This window comes from Pelophylax lessonae, assembly GCF_965119305.1.
Source record: "Pelophylax lessonae genome assembly, chromosome: 4".
NCBI lineage: Eukaryota > Metazoa > Chordata > Amphibia > Anura > Ranidae > Pelophylax > Pelophylax lessonae.
The window spans coordinates 658,863,429-658,886,861 of NC_138771.1; the positions used below are offsets into that span (position 1 = coordinate 658,863,429).

The window sequence follows — 23,433 nt, forward strand, 5'->3', positions numbered from 1 at the left end:
CGCGCCCCTATCCTGGAGCGCCCAATCATCGCCCAGGCACGCTGCTATTTTTGTAGTTTGTCCTTATACGTTTATGTAACTATAGTAACTCGGCCGTCACCAATCACGGCGCATCCATTGCTTAACCCCGCCCACTGGCCGAGACTCCCTGCAGCTGTCAGCGCAGTGCACATGCCCCTAAGTGTCCAATCAGCGGCCCCGTCTCTACAGCAGGAGCCAATCCGAGGTCTCGTTTCTCGATGGCCGGTGGTTGGTTTTGTTGGAAGCCGGGATTGGTGAATGAGAAAGTTTTTGTGACCAATGAGCGGCGGAGTCCTGAAACTTCCGGCCAATGGGGGTAGAGCCGTGTGTGTGTGCAGGCAGAGCGGCGTGCGGTGTGATGGAGGGGATCGAGGTGGAAGTGAGAGCCGAGAATGGAGCCTTCTACACGGTGAGTGAGACTGCCTGAGGGGGGGAGGGGAGAGTACCGGGGACGGAGCCCCGATCCCCCAATCACCATCCATCACTGGCTGCACTGCACCCCCCAATATTACTACACCCCCAATACTACACCTCCCCCCCCCAATACTGACCGCCATCCACCCTACCCCTCCCCCCAACATTACTACACCCCCAATACTACACCTCTACCACTGTACCCCAATACTGATCACTGTACTACCCCTCCCCCCAACATCACTACTGTACCCCAATACTGATCACCATACTACCCCTCCCCCCCCCCAACATCACTACTGTACCCCAATACTGATCACCATACTACCCCTCCCCCAACATCACTACTGTACCCCAATACTGACCTCCATACTACCCCTCCCCCCAACATCACTACTGTACCCCAATACTGATCACCATACTACCCCTCCCCCAACATCACTACTGTACCCCAATACTGATCACCATACTACCCCTCCCCCCAACATCACTACTGTACCCCAATACTGATCACCATACTACCCCTCCCCCCAACATCACTACTGTACCCCCATACTGACCGCCATACTACCCCTCCCCCCAACATCACTACTGTACCCCCATACTGATCACCATACTACCCCTCCCCCCAACATCACTACTGTACCCCAATACTGATCACTGTACTACCCCTCCCCCCAACATCACTACTGTACCCCAATACTGACCTCCATACTACCCCTCCCCCCAACATCACTACTGTACCCCAATACTGATCACTGTACTACCCCTCCCCCCAACATCACTACTGTACCCCAATACTGACCTCCATACTACCCCTCCCCCCAACATCACTACTGTACCCCAATACTGATCACCATACTACCCCTCCCCCCCCCCAACATCACTACTGTACCCCAATACTGATCACTATACTACCCTACCCCTCCCCCCCAACATCACTACTGTACCCCAATACTGATCACCATACTACCCCTCCCCCCAACATCACTACTGTACCCCAATACTGATCACCATACTACCCCTCCCCCCCAACATCACTACTGTACCCCAATACTGATCACCATACTACCCCACCCCCCAACATCACTACTGTACCCCAATACTGACCACCATACTACCCCTCCCCCCAACATCACTACTGTACCCCAATACTGATCACCATACTACCCCTCCCCCCAACATCACTACTGTACCCCCATACTGACCGCCATACTACCCCTCCCCCCCAACATCACTACTGTACCCCAATACTGATCACCATACTACCCCACCCCCCAACATCACTACTGTACCCCAATACTGATTACCATACTACCCCTCCCCCAACATCACTACTGTACCCCCATACTGACCGCCATACTACCCCTCCCCCCAACATCACTACTGTACCCCAATACTGATCGCCATACTACCCCTCCCCCCAACATCACTACTGTACCCCAATACTGATCACCATACTACCCCTCCCCCCCCAACATCACTACTGTACCCCAATACTGATCACCGTACTACCCCTCCCCCCCCCAATATCACTACTGTACCCCCATACTGATCACCATACTACCCCTCCCCCCAACATCACTACTGTACCCCAATACTGATCACCATACTACCCCTCCCCCCAACATCACTACTGTACCCCAATACTGATCACCGTACTACCCCTCCCCCCAACATCACTACTGTACCCCCATACTGACCGCCGTACTACCCCTCCCCCCCAACTTCACTACTGTACCCCAATACTGATCACCGTACTACCCCTCCCCTCCCCCCAACATCACTACTGTACCCCAATACTGATCACCATACTACCCCTCCCCCCCAACATCACTACTGTACCCCAATACTGATCACCATACCACCCCTCCCCCCCCAACATCACTACTGTACCCCAATACTGATCGCCATACTACCCCCTCCCCCCAACATCACTACTGTACCCCCATACTGACCGCCATACTACCCCTCCCCCCAACATCACTACTGTACCCCAATACTGATCGCCATACTACCCCTCCCCCCAACATCACTACTGTATCCCAATACTGATCGCCATACTACCCCCTCCCCCCAACATCACTACTGTACCCCCATACTGACCGCCATACTACCCCTCCCCCCAACATCACTACTGTACCCCAATACTGATCGCCATACTACCCCTCCCCCCAACATCACTACTGTACCCCAATACTGATCACCATACTACCCCTCCCCCAACATCACTACTGTATCCCAATACTGATCGCCATACTACCCCCTCCCCCCAACATCACTACTGTACCCCCATACTGACCGCCATACTACCCCTCCCCCCAACATCACTACTGTACCCCAATACTGATCGCCATACTACCCCTCCCCCCCAACATCACTACTGTACCCCAATACTGATCGCCATACTACCCCTCCCCCTAACATCACTACTGTACCCCAATACTGATCACCATACTACCCCTCCCCCCAACATCACTACTGTACCCCCATACTGACCGCCATACTACCCCTCCCCCCAACATCACTACTGTACCCCAATACTGATCACCATACTACCCTCCCCCCCAACATCACTACTGTACCCCAATACTGATCACCATACTACCCCTCCCCCCCAACATCACTACTGTACCCCAATACTGATCGCCATACTACCCCTCCCCCCCAACATCACTACTGTACTTCATTACTCACCACTGCACCATCCACCACACTATCCCAGATCCACCATCACCCCAATACTGACCGCTATACCATCCACCATCACCCCATGTATGGTATTACTACACCTCCTGTACCCACCGCCCCACCCCTAGTACCTTCTACTGTACTCATACTACCCACCATACCCCCTACTACTCCACCCCAACATACTACACTTAGTGTCCTATCACCACTTCATGTATCCTACTACTCCTTTTTATACTGATGTACCTACCCCAGGTACCCCACACTACCCCCTACAGTCTTTCCTGCTATACAAATGCCCCCCCCCCCACCCCATCTAAATATCTCCCAATGCTACTGACCCCTGACCCTGCCCCCTCCTACCACCTTCCTTCTGAACCCACTGATGCCTCACCCTGCCCCCTCCTACCACTTACCTCCTAACCCCACGGACCCCTGCCCCCTCCTACCACCTTCCTTCTGAACCCACTGATCCCTCTCCCTGCCCCCTCCTACCTCTTGACCGCTCACCCTGCCTCCTCCTATCATCTGCCTACCTCTGATCCCTCACCCTGCCCCCTCCTACCACCTACCTCTTTACCCCAAGGACCTCGGACCCCCTCACCCTGCTTACCCCTGATCCCTCACCCTGCCCCCTCCTACCACCTACCTCTTGACCCCATGGACCTCGGACCCCCTCACCCTGCTTACCCCTGATCCCTCGCCCTGCCCCCTCTTATCACCTCCCGACCCTTTGCAGACATCTTTGTAGAATGTATGTCCTGTGGGTTGGGGTATGGGTGGCAGGGGGTCACACTGGGGTCACTTCCTGTCTCTTACCCTTGCCTCCTCTCTCCATCTTCCAGGGTTATGTTCAGGATGTTCTGGAGGAGACCGTCACTGTGTCCTTCCCCAACAAGTGAGTATACATGGCAGGCTTCCCCCCCCTGGGCTGGGTCTGCAGTCCTATGGGGTCAGTGAATGTCTGCAGTCAATTGGGGGAGGGGACACCACCAGTGGGCCTAGTATTGGCCCGGACAGCTGCAGAGAACTGGGAGATCGATCCCATGGGGCCATTTTGTCACAGGAACACTGGAGGGGGGTGGGGCTCAGTTGCCAGGAGTGGGTTGAGCTTAATCTTGTCTTGGGCAGGAGTTGGGGGCTTTTAAAATCAGGGTGAGAAGCCAAAGCCTGAGAGCGAGCACATGTAGATGGGGAAGTCGCTGGAGGAGATCAGCAGCTCAGGAAATTGGGGGGGGGGGGGGTGAAAATATGATTTTATGAAAAAAGAAAATGGTATATGTTTAGGAGTGCTGAGAGTAAACCAAATTCCTGGCCACTGGCTCCTGCTTGTCCTTTGAGGGGTTCCAAAAAATTGGGGGGCTGTTTGGGATTGGCTGTTACAGTAGACCCTACCACCGACTTCTGGTCATAAACCGTGACCAGGAGCTCTCAGTGAAGCCGGCAGGAAGAGAGTAATGTCATCCTATCAGGATTTATATCTCCTAACTTTCTGTGTATCACCCGCTCCCCCACCAGCTCCTTCCCCGAAAGACAAGTGCCCATCTGTGAAGTGAGACTACCGCCCCCTGCTGCTGAGAGTCTGGAGATCTCTGAGGAGGACCAGGTGGAGGTAATGCCACGCCGTGCCATAGCGGGACCGATAATGACGTACGTATGTTGGTATGGATTAGAATGACGTAACCTGTGACCTTCCTTCCAGGTGTTGTCCCGCCCCAATGAGCAGGAGCCGTCCGGTTGGTGGTTGGCTCAGGTCCGGATGATAAAGGGCGATGTGAGTATGCGGGACACTCAGATTGGGGGGGAGGGGAGGGGGTGACGGCATAAATCTCACCATTCTCTTCCACTCTTCCAGTTTTATGTGATAGAATATTCGGTCTGCAACGCCCCGTACAATGAGATTGTCACCGCCGACCGCCTGCGACCCGTCAACCAGAGCCAAGTGGGCCGGACCTTCTTCAAATACATCCTGCCAATCCCAGAGGACCTGCGCAAAATGTGAGTGGGAGTGTGTGATTGGCTGGCATGTGCGTGTGGTGGGCCTGTGAGTGGGGATATACAGAAACCCTGCCTTGTTTATGCTGCCCCCCCAATCAACTTTTTGTTGCCTCCTTACTGCCTCCCATAACCCCCTGCTTCCTTCCCCTTGCACTTTTATACCCCCTGCTTCCTTCCCCTTTCACTTTTATACGCCCTGCTTCCTTCCCCTTTCACTTTATACCCCCTGCTTCCTTCCCCTTGCACTTTTATACCCCCTGCTTCCTTCCCCTTGCTATCTCGCTATTGCCTCCGGCAACCATCAAATATATATATATATATATATAGTATCTCTCAACAAAAGTGAGTACACCCCTCACATTTTTGTAAATATTTTATTATATCTTTTCATGTGTAGAAATGGGGGGGGGGGGGGTTGCGCTGCCAGCCACCTGGCAATTGGGAGGGCAGTACCTGGTGGGGGTTCCTGCCAGGGCCACTTTCTGAGGTCTAGGGGTCCCTGGGTGTCACGTGGTAACGCGCGGTGCCGCCCGCTATATTCTTGTAGCCTGTGTGCTCAATGCATGGCAGCCATGTTTGTGTAGTCCGGTGGCCATTTTGTGGTGGTTCGCCGTTGAAAATAGCGGCGGTGATTTCAGCAGTGGGAGCCCCTCCTCACCCCATGGTGCTGACTCCTGGATCTTTTCAATTCCTGATTGCCGCATGTGGAGTGCAGATTATCCTGGTGCCTGTTTCTGCTGGGTGGGGAGTCTGATGGGGTTCTCTCCCTCTCTGCTGAGGATCGATTGGTGCTCTGTTACTGGGTGGTGCTGCCAGAACGGTGTTTTTTTACACCTTTTTGTGGGGTTCCCCTATTGAATCATGCAGTCTTTGGAGCACACTTCCCCATCTCAGAGGCTGCAGGGACCTCCAGGTCCCAACCATCCATCTATGCACGGACGGCGGTCCTGGAGTCCTTTATGTCCCGGGTGCAGGTGGTTTTTGGGTGACGGGCTAGCAAAAAGCGCCCCCAGCTTCCCTTGCCTCATCTGTTGCCTGAAATCCTGAATCTGATTTGGCCGCCACGGACGTGGGTGCCTCTGTTGAGTCTGCGACCCCGGGCCCTGAGTTCTCAGATAGTAAGGACGATTCCTCCACTCCTGTAGCTGTGCACGAAAAGGCGCTGGTGGACGCACTGATTGTATCTGTGCGTGAGACCTTAAAGATGGAGGACGCAGTTGAAGCTGCGATGGAGGCGTTGGTTTCCTTTGGCACTCACAAGCCATCCAGAGCGGCAAAGGTGTTTCCTTTCCCCGCCTATTTTGACAGAATTGTCGCTAAAGAGTGGGAACGACCAAAACGTCCCCTTATGGGGTCCCTAAATGATTTGCTATGTGGTACCCCTATGAGGAGTTCCCTTCTTAATAAGTGGCCTGTTCCACCAGTGATGGACCCTCCGGTTTCCAGGTTGAACAAGGCAACCATGATTCCGGTTGAGGAGTCCCTGACCTTTAAGGACCCAGCTGACAGAAAGGCGGAGGCTGTGACCCGCAATCCCGCGACATTAAGCTGTTACGCCATGACCTGGAAGGGGAGCAGCTCCCCTCTGCCTTTGCTGAGCTGGCAGACCAGTTGGTCCAGGGGCTGCAGTTTATCTGTGATGCCTCTTTGGATGTGGCTCCTCTAGTTACTAGGCTCTCTGTTTTCGCAGTGGTCCTTCAGCCTAATTTTTGGCTGAATTGCTGGTCTGTGGACCAGACTTACAAAAAGGCTTTGACTGATCTTCCTTTTTAAGGAGATCACCTGTTTGGAGCTACCCTGATGACATCATTAGGTGTCTCACGGGGGGGGGGGGAAGAAGAGTACCTTTCTCTTACATCCACCGACAGTCGCCACCTCTCATCAAGTCATCACTATTGGGTATTACGCTCCGCAGGAGTAGCTAGGCATAAGACTTGTTAGATACAAAAAGCTTTTAGCATAGACACACCCATGGGGGCTGTCCCACTGGTCAATACCCTCCTGCACCAGTCATCCCAACTCAGTTTGTCTCTGCCTAGCGTCAGGAGTAGTCAGGCTGCAGTCTCAGCCTTCCTAATCTTTTCTTATGATTTTTATTTTGCAAATGTCAGTATTTTCTTTGCTTTACTAGCTGCTTATTTTTGTCAGCTTAGTAAGTCGGATTTTTGGATGAAGATGGATTCATGCGGAGCTGGGAATCAGACTGGCCGCCCTGGCTCTCCAGGGCAGAGGGTCAGATGGATCCCCAGCCCGCCATCGAGCGTTCGGCTATGGTTCGCCCTGGCATTATGAACAACCCATCCCTGCTCGCAGCAGGGATGCAGCCTGTGAGGTGACTACCTCACTGGACACATGTGCAGTCCTGTGCTGCAGTGTCCCTGTATTTTGGCTGACGGCACTCCCTGTCATCTGAGGACAGAGGCTTTCCGTTTATAGAGGCACCCCACGCCATCCGGTACAGGTAAGTACTTTTCTGTGTGGGACCTCTGTCTGGGGTGGCAGTCCTGTGTTGCTGTGTGTCCCCTTAATGTCTGTGCGGTGGGGCTCCTTGATGCGATCCCTGCGGGGGTCTTCTTTAATACACTGCGAGCGCTGTGTGGTGTGGGGGCCCCTCTTTGACAGGTGCAGACTGTGTGTGAGGTGAACGCTGCGCCATTTTGACTGTAGGCAGCATGTTTGGCTTCCCTATGGGCCTTTACAATAGCTTCCTATGTAGTGCTTTTGGTGCCATCCGGCGCCATCTTGTGTGTGGCAGACCGATCGTTCCGAGCACATGTCGGCTGCCATCTTGCCGAAGCCTTTCATTCATTCCTATGGGCAGCCATTTTCCCTGGGCCTGGCAGCATATAGTTCAGCTTCTGGTGACCTCACTTCCTTTTCCTCTGGAGCAGCGATCGGTGTGGTAACACTCTGTGGGGCTCTGTAGACTGTCTATTCCATATCTCCCTGTTCTATCCCTCCTTGCTCTGTTTTGTCCCTTTTTTGGGGGGGTCTGTGTACACAGTGCTTATAGCGGTGGGCTGCGCTATCCGCAGCGCTTTTAAAGGGCCAGTACCTTTTTTATTTATCTGTGCAATGGATTCTCAGGACAGCAAATTCCTTCCAGCCCTGGTGGGGGACCCCAGTTCTGCTGAACCCCCTGTTGTACCTGATTTGGCCGCTGTAGTGGCGTCTTTGGTGTCAAAGATGGAGGTGCTGATGGCTGAACGTGCTGCTAGGAAAAGGCCCAGATTATCTTTCTCCTCTGATTCAGATGGTGATGTGGCGGGCGTGCCCTAATCAGGGTCTCGCTCGTCCCTGGACCCTCTGGGGTCTGAGGGGGAGGCGGAGGTTGAGGGGGTTGATGCGTCTCCCCTGGGGTCGCTAGAAGAACACGCTCTCATGAATGAGTTGATTTCTTTTGTTAAGAAAACGCTACATCTGGAGGATGAGCTCACTCCTCCGGGCATTGTGTCCTCATTTGGTACACATAGGACCCGCACGGCGGCGCAGGTTTTTCCCTGCCCCGCTGAGTTTCATCATACGGTGAATGAACAATGGCGCAGTTTAAAACGCCCCTTCACGGTGCCTAGTCGGTTTAAACTGCTGTACCCCTTTGCGCCTTCTACAGATGCGCGCTGGTGCGTGGCCCCCCAGGTGGATCACGCGGCGGCCGTGTTAAGCAAGGCGACCTTGGTTCCCTCTGAGGATACTCCGGTGTTCCGGGATCCTACTGACAGGAGGTTGGAGTCTCTGGCCCGTCATTCCTATACGGTGGCGGGTTCTATGCTCAAACCTATTTTCGCTTCTGTCATGGTAGCTCAGGCGGTGGCGGACTGGGCGAAGATGCTTAGACGCACTCTCGTGACTGATTCTGCCCCTCCTGTTACGCTGGCAATGGTGGACCAAATTCATCAAGGGTGCACGCCTGTCTGGTGTCGCGGTGCTTAGCCGTCGACTGATCTGGCTGAAGTGCTGGTCGCCTGACCAGTCATCACGGAAAACGGTGGCTGACTTTCCTTATGCTGGGTCTCGCCTTTTTGGCGAGGCGCTGGATACTTTGGTGAAAGGAGTCACAGGGGGCAAAAGCTCTCTGCTGCCCCAAAATCCGAAGCACAAGTCCTTTTGCGGCAAGCGGGGTCCCGCCTTTAGGCCCGCTCAGGGGTCCTTTCGTGCCTTCAAGGCACATATCAAGGGCAAACCTTTCAAGGGCCAAGGTGACCTGAAGAAGCCCTGGGCAGGTAAGCAAAAGTCCGGCCGTGCCGAAACGGCGGCTCCGTCCGCTTCCGCCTGAAGGGACACCCTCACCAGTTTCGGGGGTGGGGGGACGTTTGGGCGGTTTCCTTCAACCTTGGCTGCTCCGTATCTCGGACAGGTGGGTTCAGGACATCGTTCGATCGGGTTACAAGATCGAAATCCTTTCGCGGCCGGCGGACAGATTTTTTTCCCTTAAATCTTCAATTGACCCCAGGGCGTTTGCGGGACCTGCATCAGGCGGTGCAGGACCTCCTGGCCCAGGGGGTGATTGTCCCGGTGCCTCATCGGGACCAGTTTCGGGGGTTTTACTCCAATCTGTTCACTGTGCCCAGAAAGGAGGGCAAGGTGCGTCCTATCCTGGACTTGAGAGCTCTGAACCGCTTTGTGCGCGTTCGGAAGTTCCGCATGGAATCCCTCCGCTCGGTGGTGGCCTCCCTGAGTCCAGGGGAATTCCTGGCCTCTATCGACCTGAAGGATGCGTACCTGCACATCCCCATTTTCGAGGGTCATCAAAGGTACCTCCGGTTCGCCATTGCGGAGGACCATTATCAGTTTGTAGCGTTACCTTTCGGTCTCGTTTCGGCTCCAGGGGTCTTTACCAAAGTACTGGCACCTGTGCTGGCCCTGTTGAGGGCACAGGGCATTGCGGTCCTGGGATATCTGGACGATCTCCTGTTAAAGTCGAGTGCCAGTCACAGCCTGACGTGCGATCTGTCAACTACGGTGCAGACGCTGCAGGAATTTGGTTGGACCATCAACGTGCAGAAGTCGACGTAGTCTCCTTCGGTTCGCCTTCCCTATCTGGGAATGGTTCTGGACTCTGCTCAAGCGAAGGTTTTTCTGCCGGAGGACAAGCTCCGGACTCTTCAAAACGAGGTCGGGTCCCTCAGGGACAACCGGTCCTCGTCACTTAGGACCTGTATGAGGTGCCTGGGGTTAATGGTGTCAGCCTTTGAGGCGATACCATTTGCTCAGTTTCACACGCGATCTCTCCAAGCGGAGATCCTGGCCAGGTGGGGCAGACTCCCTCAGTCCTTGGAACGGAGGGTCTCGTTGAGTCGCCAGACCAGAATGGATCTTCTGTGGTGGCTCCAGTCTCCAACTGTGTCGGACGGAAAGTCCTTCTGGCCGTTACCATGGACAGTGATTACCACGGATGCCAGCCTGTCGGGCTGGGGAGGAGTCCTGGGCAACCTGTCTGCCCAGGGCGTTTGGTCGGAGGAGGAATCCTCTCTCCCGATCAACATTTTGGAGTTGAGAGCGATCAAACTCTGTCTCTACCAGTGGTCGGATCGGCTTCAGGGCAGTCCCGTTCTGGTACAGTCGGACAATGCTACCGCGGTGGCTTACATCAACCACCAAGGGGGCACAAGGAGTGCCCGGGCGGCCCGGGAGGTGGCCGACATTCTGTCTTGGGCCGAGACTCATGTCCCGGCAATATCGGCAGTTCACATTCCGGGTGTGGAGAATTGGCAGGCCGACTATCTGAGTCGACAGACCCTGGACCAGGGGGAATGGTCCCTACACCCAGAGGTGTTTCAAATGCTGTGTGCGAGGTGGGGATCCCCGGATGTGGATCTGTTCGAGTCTCGGCTAAACAACAAGGTGGAAAGGTTCGTGGCAAGAACGCGCGATCCTCGGGCGGACGCCTCGGATGCGCTGGTGGCCCCTTGGCATTAGTATAGTCTGATGTATGCCTTTCCTCCGATTCAGTTGTTATCCAGGTTCCTCCGCAGGCTAGCTTCGGAACCGAACCTGGTGATTCTAGTGGAGCCGGACTGGCCACGCCGGTCCTGGTACGCAGACGTGGTTCACCTGGCAGTCGAGCCTCCTTGGCGATTGCCGCTGCGGGAAGATCTCCTGTCTCAGGGACCGATCTTCCATCCTGCTTTACAGTCGCTGGCTTTAACGGCTTGGCTGTTGAAAGCCAGGTCCTGGGACACATGGGTCTATCCCCTGAGGTCATTCCTACTTTAATCAAGGCTAGAAAAGCCTCGTCTGGTAAGGTTTATTACCGCACCTGGAAAGCCTATTTTGCCTGGTGTGAGTCCAGGGGGTTTTCTCCTCGCTCGTACTCGGTGACGAGAGTATTGGCTTTCCTTCAGTCTGGTGTGGACCAGCGCCTGGCGCTGGCCACGATAAAAGGCCAGGTTTCTGCACTGGCGATTCTTTTTCAACGTCCTGTGGCGTCTCATTCTTTAATTCGCACCTTCATTCAAGGTGTGCGACATTTGGCTCCTCCTCGGAGGGAGCCTTTAACCTCAGTGGGACTTGAACTTGGTTCTGTCCGTATTACAGCGTTCTCCTTTTGAAAACATCCAGGAGATACCGTTGCCTCTGCTATCCAAAAAAGTTGCCTTTTTAGTGGCGATCACTTCGGCTCGCAGAGTGTCAGAGTTGGCGGCGTTGTCTTGCCACTCTACTTATTTGGTGGTTCACAAGGATAAAGTGGTCTTGCGACCTAATCCGTCTTTTCTTCCTAAGGTGGTCTCTGATTTTCACCTTAATGAGGACATAGTTCTGCCTTCGCTCTGTGCGAAGCCCAAGCATCCTAAGGAGGTTGCATTGCATTCCTTGGATGTTGTCGGGGCGATCGGGGTTTACCTGTCGTCCACTGAATCTTTTCGGAATTCGGATTCCCTCTTTGTCCTTCCCGAGGGACCTCGGAAGGGCATGGCTGCGTCTGCAGCGACCATTGCCAAATGGATCAAAAGACGATTGTCCAGGCCTATGCTTTGAAGGGTCGGGTTCCACCCTTCCCTGTTAAGGCGCACTCTACCAGATCATTGAGTACATCCTGGGCCTTCCGGCATCAGGCCTCGGTGGCTCAGGTGTGCAAGCCGGGGACTTTTGCAAATTCTAGAAGGTGGATGTTCTGGCATCAGCTGATGCCTCCTTTTGGCCGCAAAGTTCTCAGTGCGGCAGTGCCATAGGGGACCCTTGTTTGTTTGTGGGTCCCTGGCTGTTGGGGTGTTTATCCCCTGGGTAATTTGTTTTCCTGGGTTGTTGCTCCTGTTGAGCCTTTTCTGTTGCCCAGAAGGTTCTCTTACTGTGCGGGTAAGGTTCCTTTCTCTGATGTGGGTACTGCGTTGCTTTTTGTACGGTTGCGTCTCCCATCCCTCAGGTCTACACTGCTTTGGGACATCCCAATAGTGATGACTTGATGAGAGCCGGCGACTGTCGGACGTAAGAGAACTGAATTTTTGTAAAATCTTAGCGTAAAATTCCTTTCTCTGAGTCCTCCGACAGTCGCCGCCCTCGCCCCTCTTTTGGGGTTCTTGTACAATTACTGCTATGCTACCAAACTGAGTTGGGATGGCTTACTGCAGGGGGGGTATTGACCAGTGGGACAGCCCCTATGGGTGTGTCTATGCTAAAAGCTTTTTGTATCTTAACAAGTCTTATGCCTAGCTACTCCTGCGGAGCGGACGTCAATACCCATAGTGATGACTTGATGAGAGGCGGCGACTGTCGGAGGACTCAGAGAAAGGAATTTTACGGTAAGATTTTACAAAAATTCAGTTTTCTTCCGTAGGCTAGTAAGGGCAAGAAACCTTGTCGTAGATGTTGGCCATCTTTCTCGACACATAAGATGTTTTTTCCTCTCCCGGGGGGTGACTGACAACGGATCAGGGCCTCTGGGGAATTCAAGTGAACTTGGTCTGGCAAATCGAGAGCAGGCTTCTCCAGACCCCGCTGACAAGGCACCTTCAGCATGAAGGTGCGCCTTTACCGGTATAGGGGGTAAGGGGACGTTTTCGCTGGTTCCTGGACCCGTGGGCTCCCCTGGTAAGACAAGTGTATCCACAAAATCATACAGTCCGGCTACAAGATTGGGTTTCGTTCTTACCCTCCGGAAAGGTTCTTTCCTTCCAACTTGCTCCTGTCCCCGCACCGCTTACAGGGTTTTTTTTGGGGCGGTGCAAGACCTGTTCCTTCAAGGGGCGATTGTCCTGGTTCCGACATCGGAATGTTTTCAGGGGTTTTACTCAAACCTGTTCAGTTCCCAGGAAGGAAAGCAAGGTGTGTACAATTCTGGACTTCAAGGCACTGAACTGCTTTGTGCGGGTGCAGAAGTTCAGAATGGAGTCCATTCGCATGGTGGCATCCCTGCGTCAGGGATTTTCTTACCTCTATCGACATCAAGGACGCGTACCTTCACATTCCAATATGTGCTATTCTTCAATACTTCCTCCGCTTTGCCGTAGAAGAGGAACATTATCAGTTTGTGGCGTTGCTCTCGGTCTCGCCTCGGGTCTTCACAAAAGTCTTAGCCCCAGTGCTAGCATTGTTACGCCAGCGGGGGATCGCGGTACTGGGCTACTTGGACAAACTCCCTCTGCGAGAAAGGTTTCCTACTGCTCTGGTGGAAAACCTGGACACTGGAAGAATCCAGACTACTGATCAATGTCTTGGTACTCTGAGTGATCAGACTGTGCCTGAAACATTGCACGGATCGTCTTCAGGGGTGTCCAGTGTGCATTCAATCGGACAATGCCACGGCCGTGACTTATGTCAATCACCAAGGGGGCACAAGAAGTCTCCTGGCGGCTTTGGAGGTAGCAGGCATTCTAAGGTGGGCAGAACATTTCGTTCCAGTCCTCTCCCCCATACACATTCCCGGGGTGGAAAATTAGCAGTTGGATTTCCTCAGTCAGCAGGCGCCGGACCAAGGGGAGTGGTCCCTTCATTCGGCAGTGTTTCATCAGTTGTTTCCCAGGTGGGGCATCCCCGAGGTGGATCTGTTGGCATCTCGACTCAACAGAAAGGTGCAATGGTTTGTGGCATGGTCCCACGCTGGTGGCCCCGTGGGGGTCAGTATTGTGTAATTTACGCCTTCCCTCCTCTCAAGCTTCTGCCAAGACTTCTACGCAGGATCAAGGCAGAAGGGGTTCCGGTCATCTTAGTTGCCCCGGACATGCCTCACCGGGTTTGGTACGCCGATCTGGTGTGGCTGATCACAGACGTTCCTTGGAAGCTTCCTCTCAGGGAGGATCTGCTGTCCCAAGGGCCAATCTTCCATCCTGCTTTACAGTCGCTGGCTTTGATAGGTTGGCTGTTGAAAAACAGGTGCTGAAGGATAGAGGTTTGTCTGAGTCTGTGATTCCAGCACTGTTAAAAGCTACGAAATCTACTTCTAGGAAGATCCACCATCCTACGTGGAAGATTTACATTGCATGGTGTGAGTCTCTTGTGGTCCATCCTTGCTCCTTCTCAGGGGCTCGGATCTTGACCTTCCTTCAAGGGGTGGTTGAGCAGAAACTGGTCTTGAATACTATCAAGGGCCAGGTGTCGGCCTTGCTTGTCTTCTTTCAATGGCCCTTGACCACACCCTCCCTGGTGCGTACTTTTTCTTCAGGGAGTTCGGCCCTTGGCTCCTCCAGTTCGGTCTCCGTTGTAGCCTTGGGACCCCAATTTGGTACTCAGTCCTCCAGAAGCCTCCTTTTGAGAATTTTCGGGAGATTCCCCTGCTTAGCGACCAAAAAGGCCACCTTCTTGAAAAGCCTATTACCTCTGTGCACAGGGTGTCTGAAATGGCGGCGTTATCCTTTCCACCTTACTTGGTGGTTCAGAGATGAGGTGGTTCTTCGCCCCTTGTCCCATCGTTCCTTCCAAAGTTTGTCTCCTTTTCATTTGAATGAAGACATTGTGTTGCCTTCCCTGTGTTCCAGGCCAAAACATTCGAAGGAAATTGCCTTGCATGCCTTGGATGTGGTCCGGGTGATTAGGGTATACCTGGCAGCTACAGAGTCTTTTTTAGAAAGTCAGATTTGCTCTTTGTGCTCCACGGAGGGGCCTCGGAAAGGGTTATCCGCCTCTTCTGCGACCATTTCCAGATGGATCAGACAGACAGGGATTCAGGCCTATTCCATCAAGGTTCAGGTTCCTCCTTTCCCTGTCAAGGCGCACTCTACTCGGGCACTCAGTGCCTCCTGGGCCTTCCGTCATCAGGCGTCAGTGACGCAGGTTTGCAAGGCGGCCACCTGGTCGTTGGTGCACACTTTCACAAGGTTCTATAAAGTGGATGTTTTGGCATCTGCAGATGCTTCTTTTGGCCGCAAGGTTTTGCAGGCTGCTGGTTAGAGGACCTGGTCCTCTTTGAGGGTCAGTTAACCCATTAACCCAATAGTTAAGAAGATCCGTCAATGAACGAAAGAGAAAATGAGATTTTTGACTTACTGTAAAATCTATTTCTCTGATGTTCATTGATGGACACAGCACCCACCCCTCTGTGGAGTTGTAATTCTGACACTTCTTGTAACTAAACCTGAGTACCTATAACCCCCTGGGCCTGCTCATAGACGTAGCCAGACTTTTTTTTTTTTTCCCTGCCTAGTGTCCTACTTCTGTAGGGGGCATTATAACTCAATGGTTACGAGGATTAGGAGCTGTGCCTGTTGATGAACATCAGAGAAATGGATTTTACTGTAAGTCAACCCATTTTTTTTCCCCCTCCCCAGTGTCATGTGACTCGTTAGTGTTACAAGGTCTCAGGTGTGAATGGGGAGCAGATGTGTTAAATTTGGTGTTATCGCTCTCACTCTCTCATAAAGAATTGTTGCTCTACATAAAGATGGCATAGGCCAGGGGTCTTCAAACTATGGCCCTCCAGATGTTCAGGAACTACAATTCCCATCATACCTAGTCATGTCTGTGAATGTCAGAGTTTTACAATGCCTCATGGGATGTGTAGTTCCGCAACAGCCGATAAGCTGTAGTTAGAGGATCCCTGGCCTAGGCTATAAGAAGATTGCCAAGACCCTGAAACTGAGCTGCATCATGGTGGCTAAGATCATACAGCAGTCTAACAGGAAAGGTTCCACTCAGAACAGGCCTCACCATGGTCAACCTAAGCAGTTGAGTGAACGTGCTCAGCGTTCTATCCAGAGGTTGTCTTTTTGGGAAATAGATGTATGTATGCTGAGTGCTGCCAGCATTGCTTCAGAGGTTGAAGGGGTGGGGGGTCAGCCTGTCAGTGCTCAGACCATACGCCGCACACTGCATCAAATTGGTCTGCATGGCTGTCGTCCCAGAAGGAAGCCTCTTCTAAAGATGATGCACAAGAAAGCCCACAAACAATTTTCTGAAGACCAGCAGACTAAGGACATGGATTACTGGAACCATGTCCTGTGGTCTGATGAGACCAAGATAAACTTATTTGGTTCAGGTGGTGTCAAGCGTGTGTGGCGGCAACCAGGTGAGGAGTACAAAGACAAGTGTGTCTTGCCTAAAGTCAAGCATGGTGGTGGGAGTGTCATGGTCTGGGGCTGCATGAGTGCTGCCGACACTGGGGAGCTACAGATCATTGAGGGAACCATGAATGCCAACATGTACTGTGACATACTGAAGCAGAGCATGATCCCCTCCCTTCAGAGACTGGGCGGCAGGGCAGTATTCCAACAAGATAACGACCCCAAACACCTCCAAGATGATCACTGTCTTGCTAAAGAAGCTGAGGTGATGGACTGGCCAAGCATGTCTCCAGACCTAAACCCTATTGAGCATCTGTGGGGCATCCTCAAATGGAAGGTGGAGGAGCGCAAGGTCTCTAACATCCACCAGCTCCGTGACGTCATCATGGAGGAGTGGAAGAGGAGTCCAGTGGCAACCTGTGAAGCTCTGGTGAACTCCATGCCCAAGAGGGTTAAGGCAGTGCTGGAAAATAATGGTGGCCACACAAAATATTGACACTTTGGGCCCAATTTGGACATTGTCACTTAGGGGTGTACTCACTTTTGTTGCCAGCGGTTTAGACATTAATGGCTGTGTGTTGAGTTATTTTGAGGGGACAGCAAATTTACACTATTATACAAGCTGTACACTCACTACTTTACATTGTAGCAAAGTGTCATTTCTTCAGTGTTGTCACATGAAAAGATAGAATAAAATATTTACAGAAATGTGAGGGGTGTACTAACTTTTGTGAGATACAGTGTGTGTGTGCTTAAAAAATATTTTATTGACAAATTTTAAAATTGAGCATTTGTCTCCTTCAAAGTATGCACCTTGTGAGTGTACACAGTGCTCCCGGTGATTTTTCCATTCTTCATAGCATCTCTGGAAGTGGCTCAGAGCCTGTGTAGTGGCTCTTTGGAAGTTACCGAAATGGTGTTCTCCCTCCCCCTCCCTTAATAACTATTTCCTAAACAACTTGGTAGTTCCCGGCTCACTATCAGAATGTTTGCAGTGTCAATGGACTACAAAGGAGCTGATCAGTGCACTTGTAGTCCATTGAGAACTACAAACCGTCTGCTGCAGCAGAATGATTAAAAATATCGCATTTGGCCACTAGATGGAGGTAAGTCTTGTCACTGATTATTTTTTTATGGAAAAATGCTGCATTTGTCCATTAGATGGCGCTAAGCGTGATCGTGATTTTTAACCACTTTTGTCCCCGGAAGGATTTGCCCCCCTTTTCTGACCAGGCCATATTTTGCGATTCGGCACTGCGTTACTTTAACGGACAATTGTGCGGTCGTTTGAAGCTGTACCAAAACAAAATTTACGTCTTTCCTCCACCACAAATAGAGCTTTCTTTTGGTGGTATTTGATCACATGTGCGATTTTTGAAAGAGCGACAATTTTTTGAAAAAAAAAAAAAACAAAAATAAAAAACCTGGGGAGCCGCAGTAATATTACTGTGGGCGGTCGGTTAAATAGAAAATACTGCATTTGGCCACTAGATGGCGCTCAGCGTGATTGTGATTTTTAAATAGAAAATACTGCATTTGGCAACTAGATGGCGGTAAGCATTATTGATTTTAAAAGGGAAAATACTGCATTTGGTGACTAGATGGCGCTAAGCGTGATCGGGATTTTTAAATAGAATATACTGCATTTGGCAACTAGATGGCGGTAAGCATTACTGATTTTAAAAGGGAAAATACTGCATTTGGCCACTAGATGGCGGTAAGCATTAATTTTAAAAGGGAAAATACTGCATTTGGCCACTAGATGGCGCCAAACATTAATTTTAAAAGGGAACATACTGCATTTGGCCACTAGATGGCGCTAAGCGCGATCGTAATTTTTAAATAGAAAATACTGCATTTGGCCACTAGATGGCGGTAAACATTATTTTAAAAGGGAAAATACTGCATTTGACCACTAGATGACGCTCAGCGTGATCGTGAATTTTAAATGGAATATACTGCTTTTGACCACTAGATGGCCGTAAGCATTCATTTTAAAAGGGAAAATGCTGAATTTGGCCACGAGTTGGGCAAAAAAAAAAAAATCGAATGATACTTAGCGCCATCTAATGGCAAAAATGGGATTTTTGATTTGGGGGTCCTTTCACACGGTCCTCCTCCGCCGGCGGACACTGTGCTGCTCAGCAGGGATCGATCCGCCAATCCCCGCTGAGCAGGCGGATGACGGGTCTGTCTCCGCTCTGTGTGTCAGATCCCTGCTCTCCTCTATGGGGGAATCGGATGAGAATGGACCGTCTGTCTGTCCGTTCCGATCCGCTGGACGGATGGAAAATGGGGTTTCCATCTGTCCGGATTTCACGGACCGGATCGGATAGCATCAGAGAAATTAATTTTACGGTTTGTCAAAAATCCAATTTTTGCCATTAGATTGCACTAAGCATCGTTTGATATTTTTTTTTTTTTTTTTTTTTTTATTTAGTTATTTTTTATTTTTTTAAACAGAAAATACTGTATTTGGCCCTTAGGCCCCATTCACACTAGTGCGACTTGTCCCGCGATTTTGGACTGCAAAATCGTATGACAAGTCGTTTCCATTATTTTCAATGAGCCCCATTCATATCAGTGCGTTTTGAAGTCGCACCGACTTCAAAGTAGTTCCTGCACTACTTTGCCACGATTTTAATGTGTTTTGAGGCATATAGCCTTGCCATTGCTTTCAAAATCGCTGTAAAATTGCGTCGCAATAGTGTGAAAGGGGCCTTAAATGGAATCAAGTATTGAAATTTCATATGTAGCTCCATCTAGTGGCCAAAAGCAGTATATTCCATTTTAAAAATCAAAGATTTGTATCGCCATCTAGTGGCCAAATGCAGTATTTTCAGGTGTGTTTTTTTTTTTTTTTTTAACAGATAATGCTGCATTTGGCCACTAGATGGCGATACATATAATCATTGATTTTTACATGGAAAATACTGCATTTGGCCACTAGATGGCGCTACAATCATATGAAATTCTTACACTTGGCTCCATGGAGTGGCCAAGTGCAGCGTTTTTCTGTTTTTTTAAAATCAATGATTTACATTCGTATCGTATTGGATCTAGCCTTTTTACTTTGGTCTTTTATATGCACATACACTGGGTGGCTTTGTGAATTCTTTATAAATCAGTCCCCTTTGTAGTCAATGAAGTGAATTAAATTAATTATTTTCATATGTTTTCGTTATTCGGGGTCTGTGAGAGGGACGCCCCCCTTACTGACCAGCAATAATAGTCATGTCTTTGTCCTTAATTGCATTTTTTTCCTCCTCTTTGTCTTTTAGTTCAACCAATGTGGAGGTCCACAAAGAGTTTAAGAGAGTGGTGGGGGCCAACTGTGTCTTCATGGACAAAACTGGAACTGAACTTGTTGTACTGGTGAGACTGGATCTGGGGGTGGGGAACATATTGGGGGGAGGGGGGGGGGGTTGCACTGAGGGGCCTGACTGTGCTGGTGCCTAAAATGTGTTTTTTTTTTATTATTTTTAGTCCACAGATGAGACGATCATCAAACGGTCGTCACTACTCAGCGACATCCACCTACGGGCACTACGAACCAAACTCAGGTTCATCACCCACAACGAGGAGGCAGCTAAACAGCTTGAGGTAAGGAGGGAGGGGGGGTCTGTCCTCCTGCAGGGTGACACATATACAGTGCCTTGCGAAAGTATTCAGCCCCCTTGAACTTTGCGACCTTTTGCCACATTTCTGGCTTCAAACATAAAGATAAAAAACTGTAATTTTTTATGAAGAATCAACAAGTGGGACACAATCATGAAGTGGAACGAAATTTATTGGATATTTCAAACTTTTTTAACAAAAAAACTGAAAAATTGGGCGTGCAAAATTATTCAGCCCCTTTACTTTCAGTGCAGCAAACTCTCTCCAGAAGTTCAGTGAGGATCTCTGAATGATCCAATGTTGACCTAAATGACTAATGATGATAAATAGAATCCACCTGTGTGTAATCAAGTCTCTGTATAAATGCACCTGCACTGTGATAGTCTCAGAGGTCCGTTTAAAGCGCAGAGAGCATCATGAAGAACAAGGAACACACCAGGCAGGTCCGAGATACTGTTGTGGAGAAGTTTAAAGCCGGATTTGGATACAAAAAGATTTCCCAAGCTTTAAACATCCCAAGGAGCACTGTGCAAGCGATAATATTGAAATTGAAGGAGTATCAGACCACTGCAAATCTACGAAGACCTGGCCGTCCCTCTAAACTTTCAGCTCATACAAGGAGAAGACTGATCAGAGATGCAGCCAAGAGGCCCATGATCACTCTGGATGAACTGCAGAGATCTACAGCTGAGGTGGGAGACTCTGTCCATAGGACAACAATCAGTCGTATACTGCACAAATCTGGCCTTTATGGAAGAGTGGCAAGAAGAAAGCCATTTCTTAAAGATATCCATAAAAAGTGTTGTTTAAAGTTTGCCACAAGCCACCTGGGAGACACCAAACATGTGGAAGAAGGTGCTCTGGTCAGATAAAACCAAAATCTAACTTTTTGGCAACAATGCAAAACCGCTCATCACCCTGAACACACCATCCCCACTGTCAAACATGGTGGTGGCAGCATCATGGTTTGGCCTGCTTTTCTTCAGCAGGGACAGGGAAGATGGTTAAAATTGATGGGAAGATGGATGGAGCCAAATACAGGACCATTCTGGAAGAAAACCTGATGGATTCTGCAAAAGACCTGAGACTGGGACGGAGATTTGTCTTCCAACAAGACAATGATCCAAAACATAAAGCAAAATCTACAATGGAATGGTTCACAAATAAACATATCCAGGTGTTAGAATGGCCAAGTCAAAGTCCAGACCTGAATCCAATCGAGAATCCGTGGAAAGAACTGAAAACTGCTGTTCACAAACGCTCTCCATCCAACCTCACTGAGCTCGAGCTGTTTTGCAAGGAGGAATGGGCAAAAATTTCAGTCTCTCGATGTGCAAAACTGATAGAGACATACCCCAAGTGACTTACAGCTGTAATCGCAGCAAAAGGTGGCGCTACAAAGTATTAACTTAAGGGGGCTGAATAATTTTGCATGCCCAATTTTTCAGTTTATTTGTTAAAAAAGTTTGAAATATCCAATAAATTTCGTTCCGCTTCATGATTGTGTCCCACTTGTTGATTCTTCACAAAAATTTACAGTTTTATATCTTTATGTTTGAAGCCTGAAATGTGGCAAAAGGTCGCAAAGTTCAAGGGGGCTGAATACTTTCGCAAGGCACTGTAGGAGGGGATATGAGTCTGTTCTCCTCCTGCAGGGTGACACATATAGAAAGGGATATGAGTCTGTCCTCCTGCAGAGTGTTCTGTTTCAAATGCCACTTTATGCGATGACGTGTCTCCATAGTCTGACAGTATTGTAATCTGCTGGCTTTGCACCATCCACAAGCAGCTTAACTCTTCAATAGAACACAAACCTTAGAGCCAACACAATTTTACTGATAAGAGCAGTACAGAGGATGTTTTATTTCCAGTCTATTGTTCAATAAAACAGTAAAAAATACAATGAGTCTGTGCCCCCTCCTGTAGGGTGACACCAATAGTAGGAGGTATGAGTTGGGTGACACCAATAGTAGTGGGTGCGAGTTGGGTGACACCAATAGTAGTGGGTGCGAGTTGGGTGACACCAATAGTAGTGGGTGCGAGTTGGGTGACACCAATAGTAGTGGGTGCGAGTTGGGTGACACCAATAGTAGTGGGTGCGAGTTGGGTGACACCAATAGTAGTGGGTGCGAGTTGGGTGACACCAATAGTAGTGGGTGCGAGTTGGGTGACACCAATAGCAGGGTCTAGGAGTTGGGTGACACCCAAAGCAGGGGTTAGGAGTTGGGTGACACCCAAAGCAGGGGTTAGGAGTTGGGTGACACCAATAGCAGGGGTTAGGAGTTGGGTGACACCAATAGCAGGGGTTAGGAGTTGGGTGACACCAATAGCAGGGGTTAGGAGTTGGGTGACACCAATAGCAGGGTCTAGGAGTTGGGTGACACCCAATAGCAGGGGTTAGGAGTTGGCTGACGCCAATAGCAGGGGTTAGGAGTTGGCTGACGCCAATAGCAGGGGTTAGGAGTTGGCTGACGCCAATAGCAGGGGTTAGGAGTTGGCTGACGCCCTGTGGAAGGGTGGCGGGAGTTGGCTGACGCCCTGTGGAAGGGTGGCGGGAGTTGGCTGACGCCCTGTGGAAGGGTGGCGGGAGTTGGCTGACGCCCTGTGGAAGGGTGGCGGGAGTTTGGTAACATAGCCCTGATGTCATTACAGGTCAGTAAGCAGATTGCCGTGGCGTATCGGGAGGAGTTCGCGGTTCGGGAAGATCTGATTGGTCTGGCTATCGGGGCACACGGGGTGAATATCCAGCAGGCTCGGAAAGTCCCCGGAGTGGCGGCCGTTGAGCTGGACGAGGAGACGTTTACATTCAGGATATACGGAGAGGTGATGTAATGTGATTATCGGTGGAGTCCATACTCTGCAATGACGGTGAAATAATACTTTGTGGTTTGTCTCCTCCCACAGTCAGAGGACGCTGTACGGAAGGCTCGGGGGTATCTGGAGTTTTCAGAGGCCTCAATGGATGTCCCAAAAGCCCTTGTCGGTAAGTGGTGTTGTCAGATGTATTCTAGAACTTATACTTTTTTGTCCATTGAGGAACTTAGGCAGTTGTATAGTGATGGGTCTATCTGTCTATAGTGTTGGGTTATACTGCCATCTACAGAAGATGTCGAAACTGGTAAACACACCCAAGCTTACCTCACCTCTACCCATTATGCCTCAGTTTTACGCTGGTGTCCTATGAAGATGGATGTATTTTCTTAGGTCTTCTCAGAAAAGTCTAACCTTTCTTGGTGGCCTACATGGTCTCTGAATTGTCGTC

At 50.5% G+C, this 23,433-nt stretch overlaps 1 protein-coding gene across 1 annotated transcript in view; it reads left to right on the forward strand.

Annotated features, from left to right (window-relative positions):
• Positions 1–274: 274 nt before the first annotated feature.
• LOC309553720 (RNA-binding protein FXR2-like) overlaps positions 275–23,433 on the forward strand; it is a 44,886-nt gene continuing 21,727 nt past the window's right edge. The window contains exons 1-9 of the mRNA XM_082255098.1: positions 275–430; positions 3,972–4,024; positions 4,645–4,738; positions 4,829–4,900; positions 4,982–5,124; positions 19,835–19,928; positions 20,040–20,156; positions 22,824–22,994; positions 23,076–23,154. Coding sequence (XP_082111224.1) covers positions 332–430; positions 3,972–4,024; positions 4,645–4,738; positions 4,829–4,900; positions 4,982–5,124; positions 19,835–19,928; positions 20,040–20,156; positions 22,824–22,994; positions 23,076–23,154 — 922 coding nt within the window. The 5' untranslated portion in view covers positions 275–331. The remainder of the gene's footprint in view (positions 431–3,971; positions 4,025–4,644; positions 4,739–4,828; positions 4,901–4,981; positions 5,125–19,834; positions 19,929–20,039; positions 20,157–22,823; positions 22,995–23,075; positions 23,155–23,433) is intronic.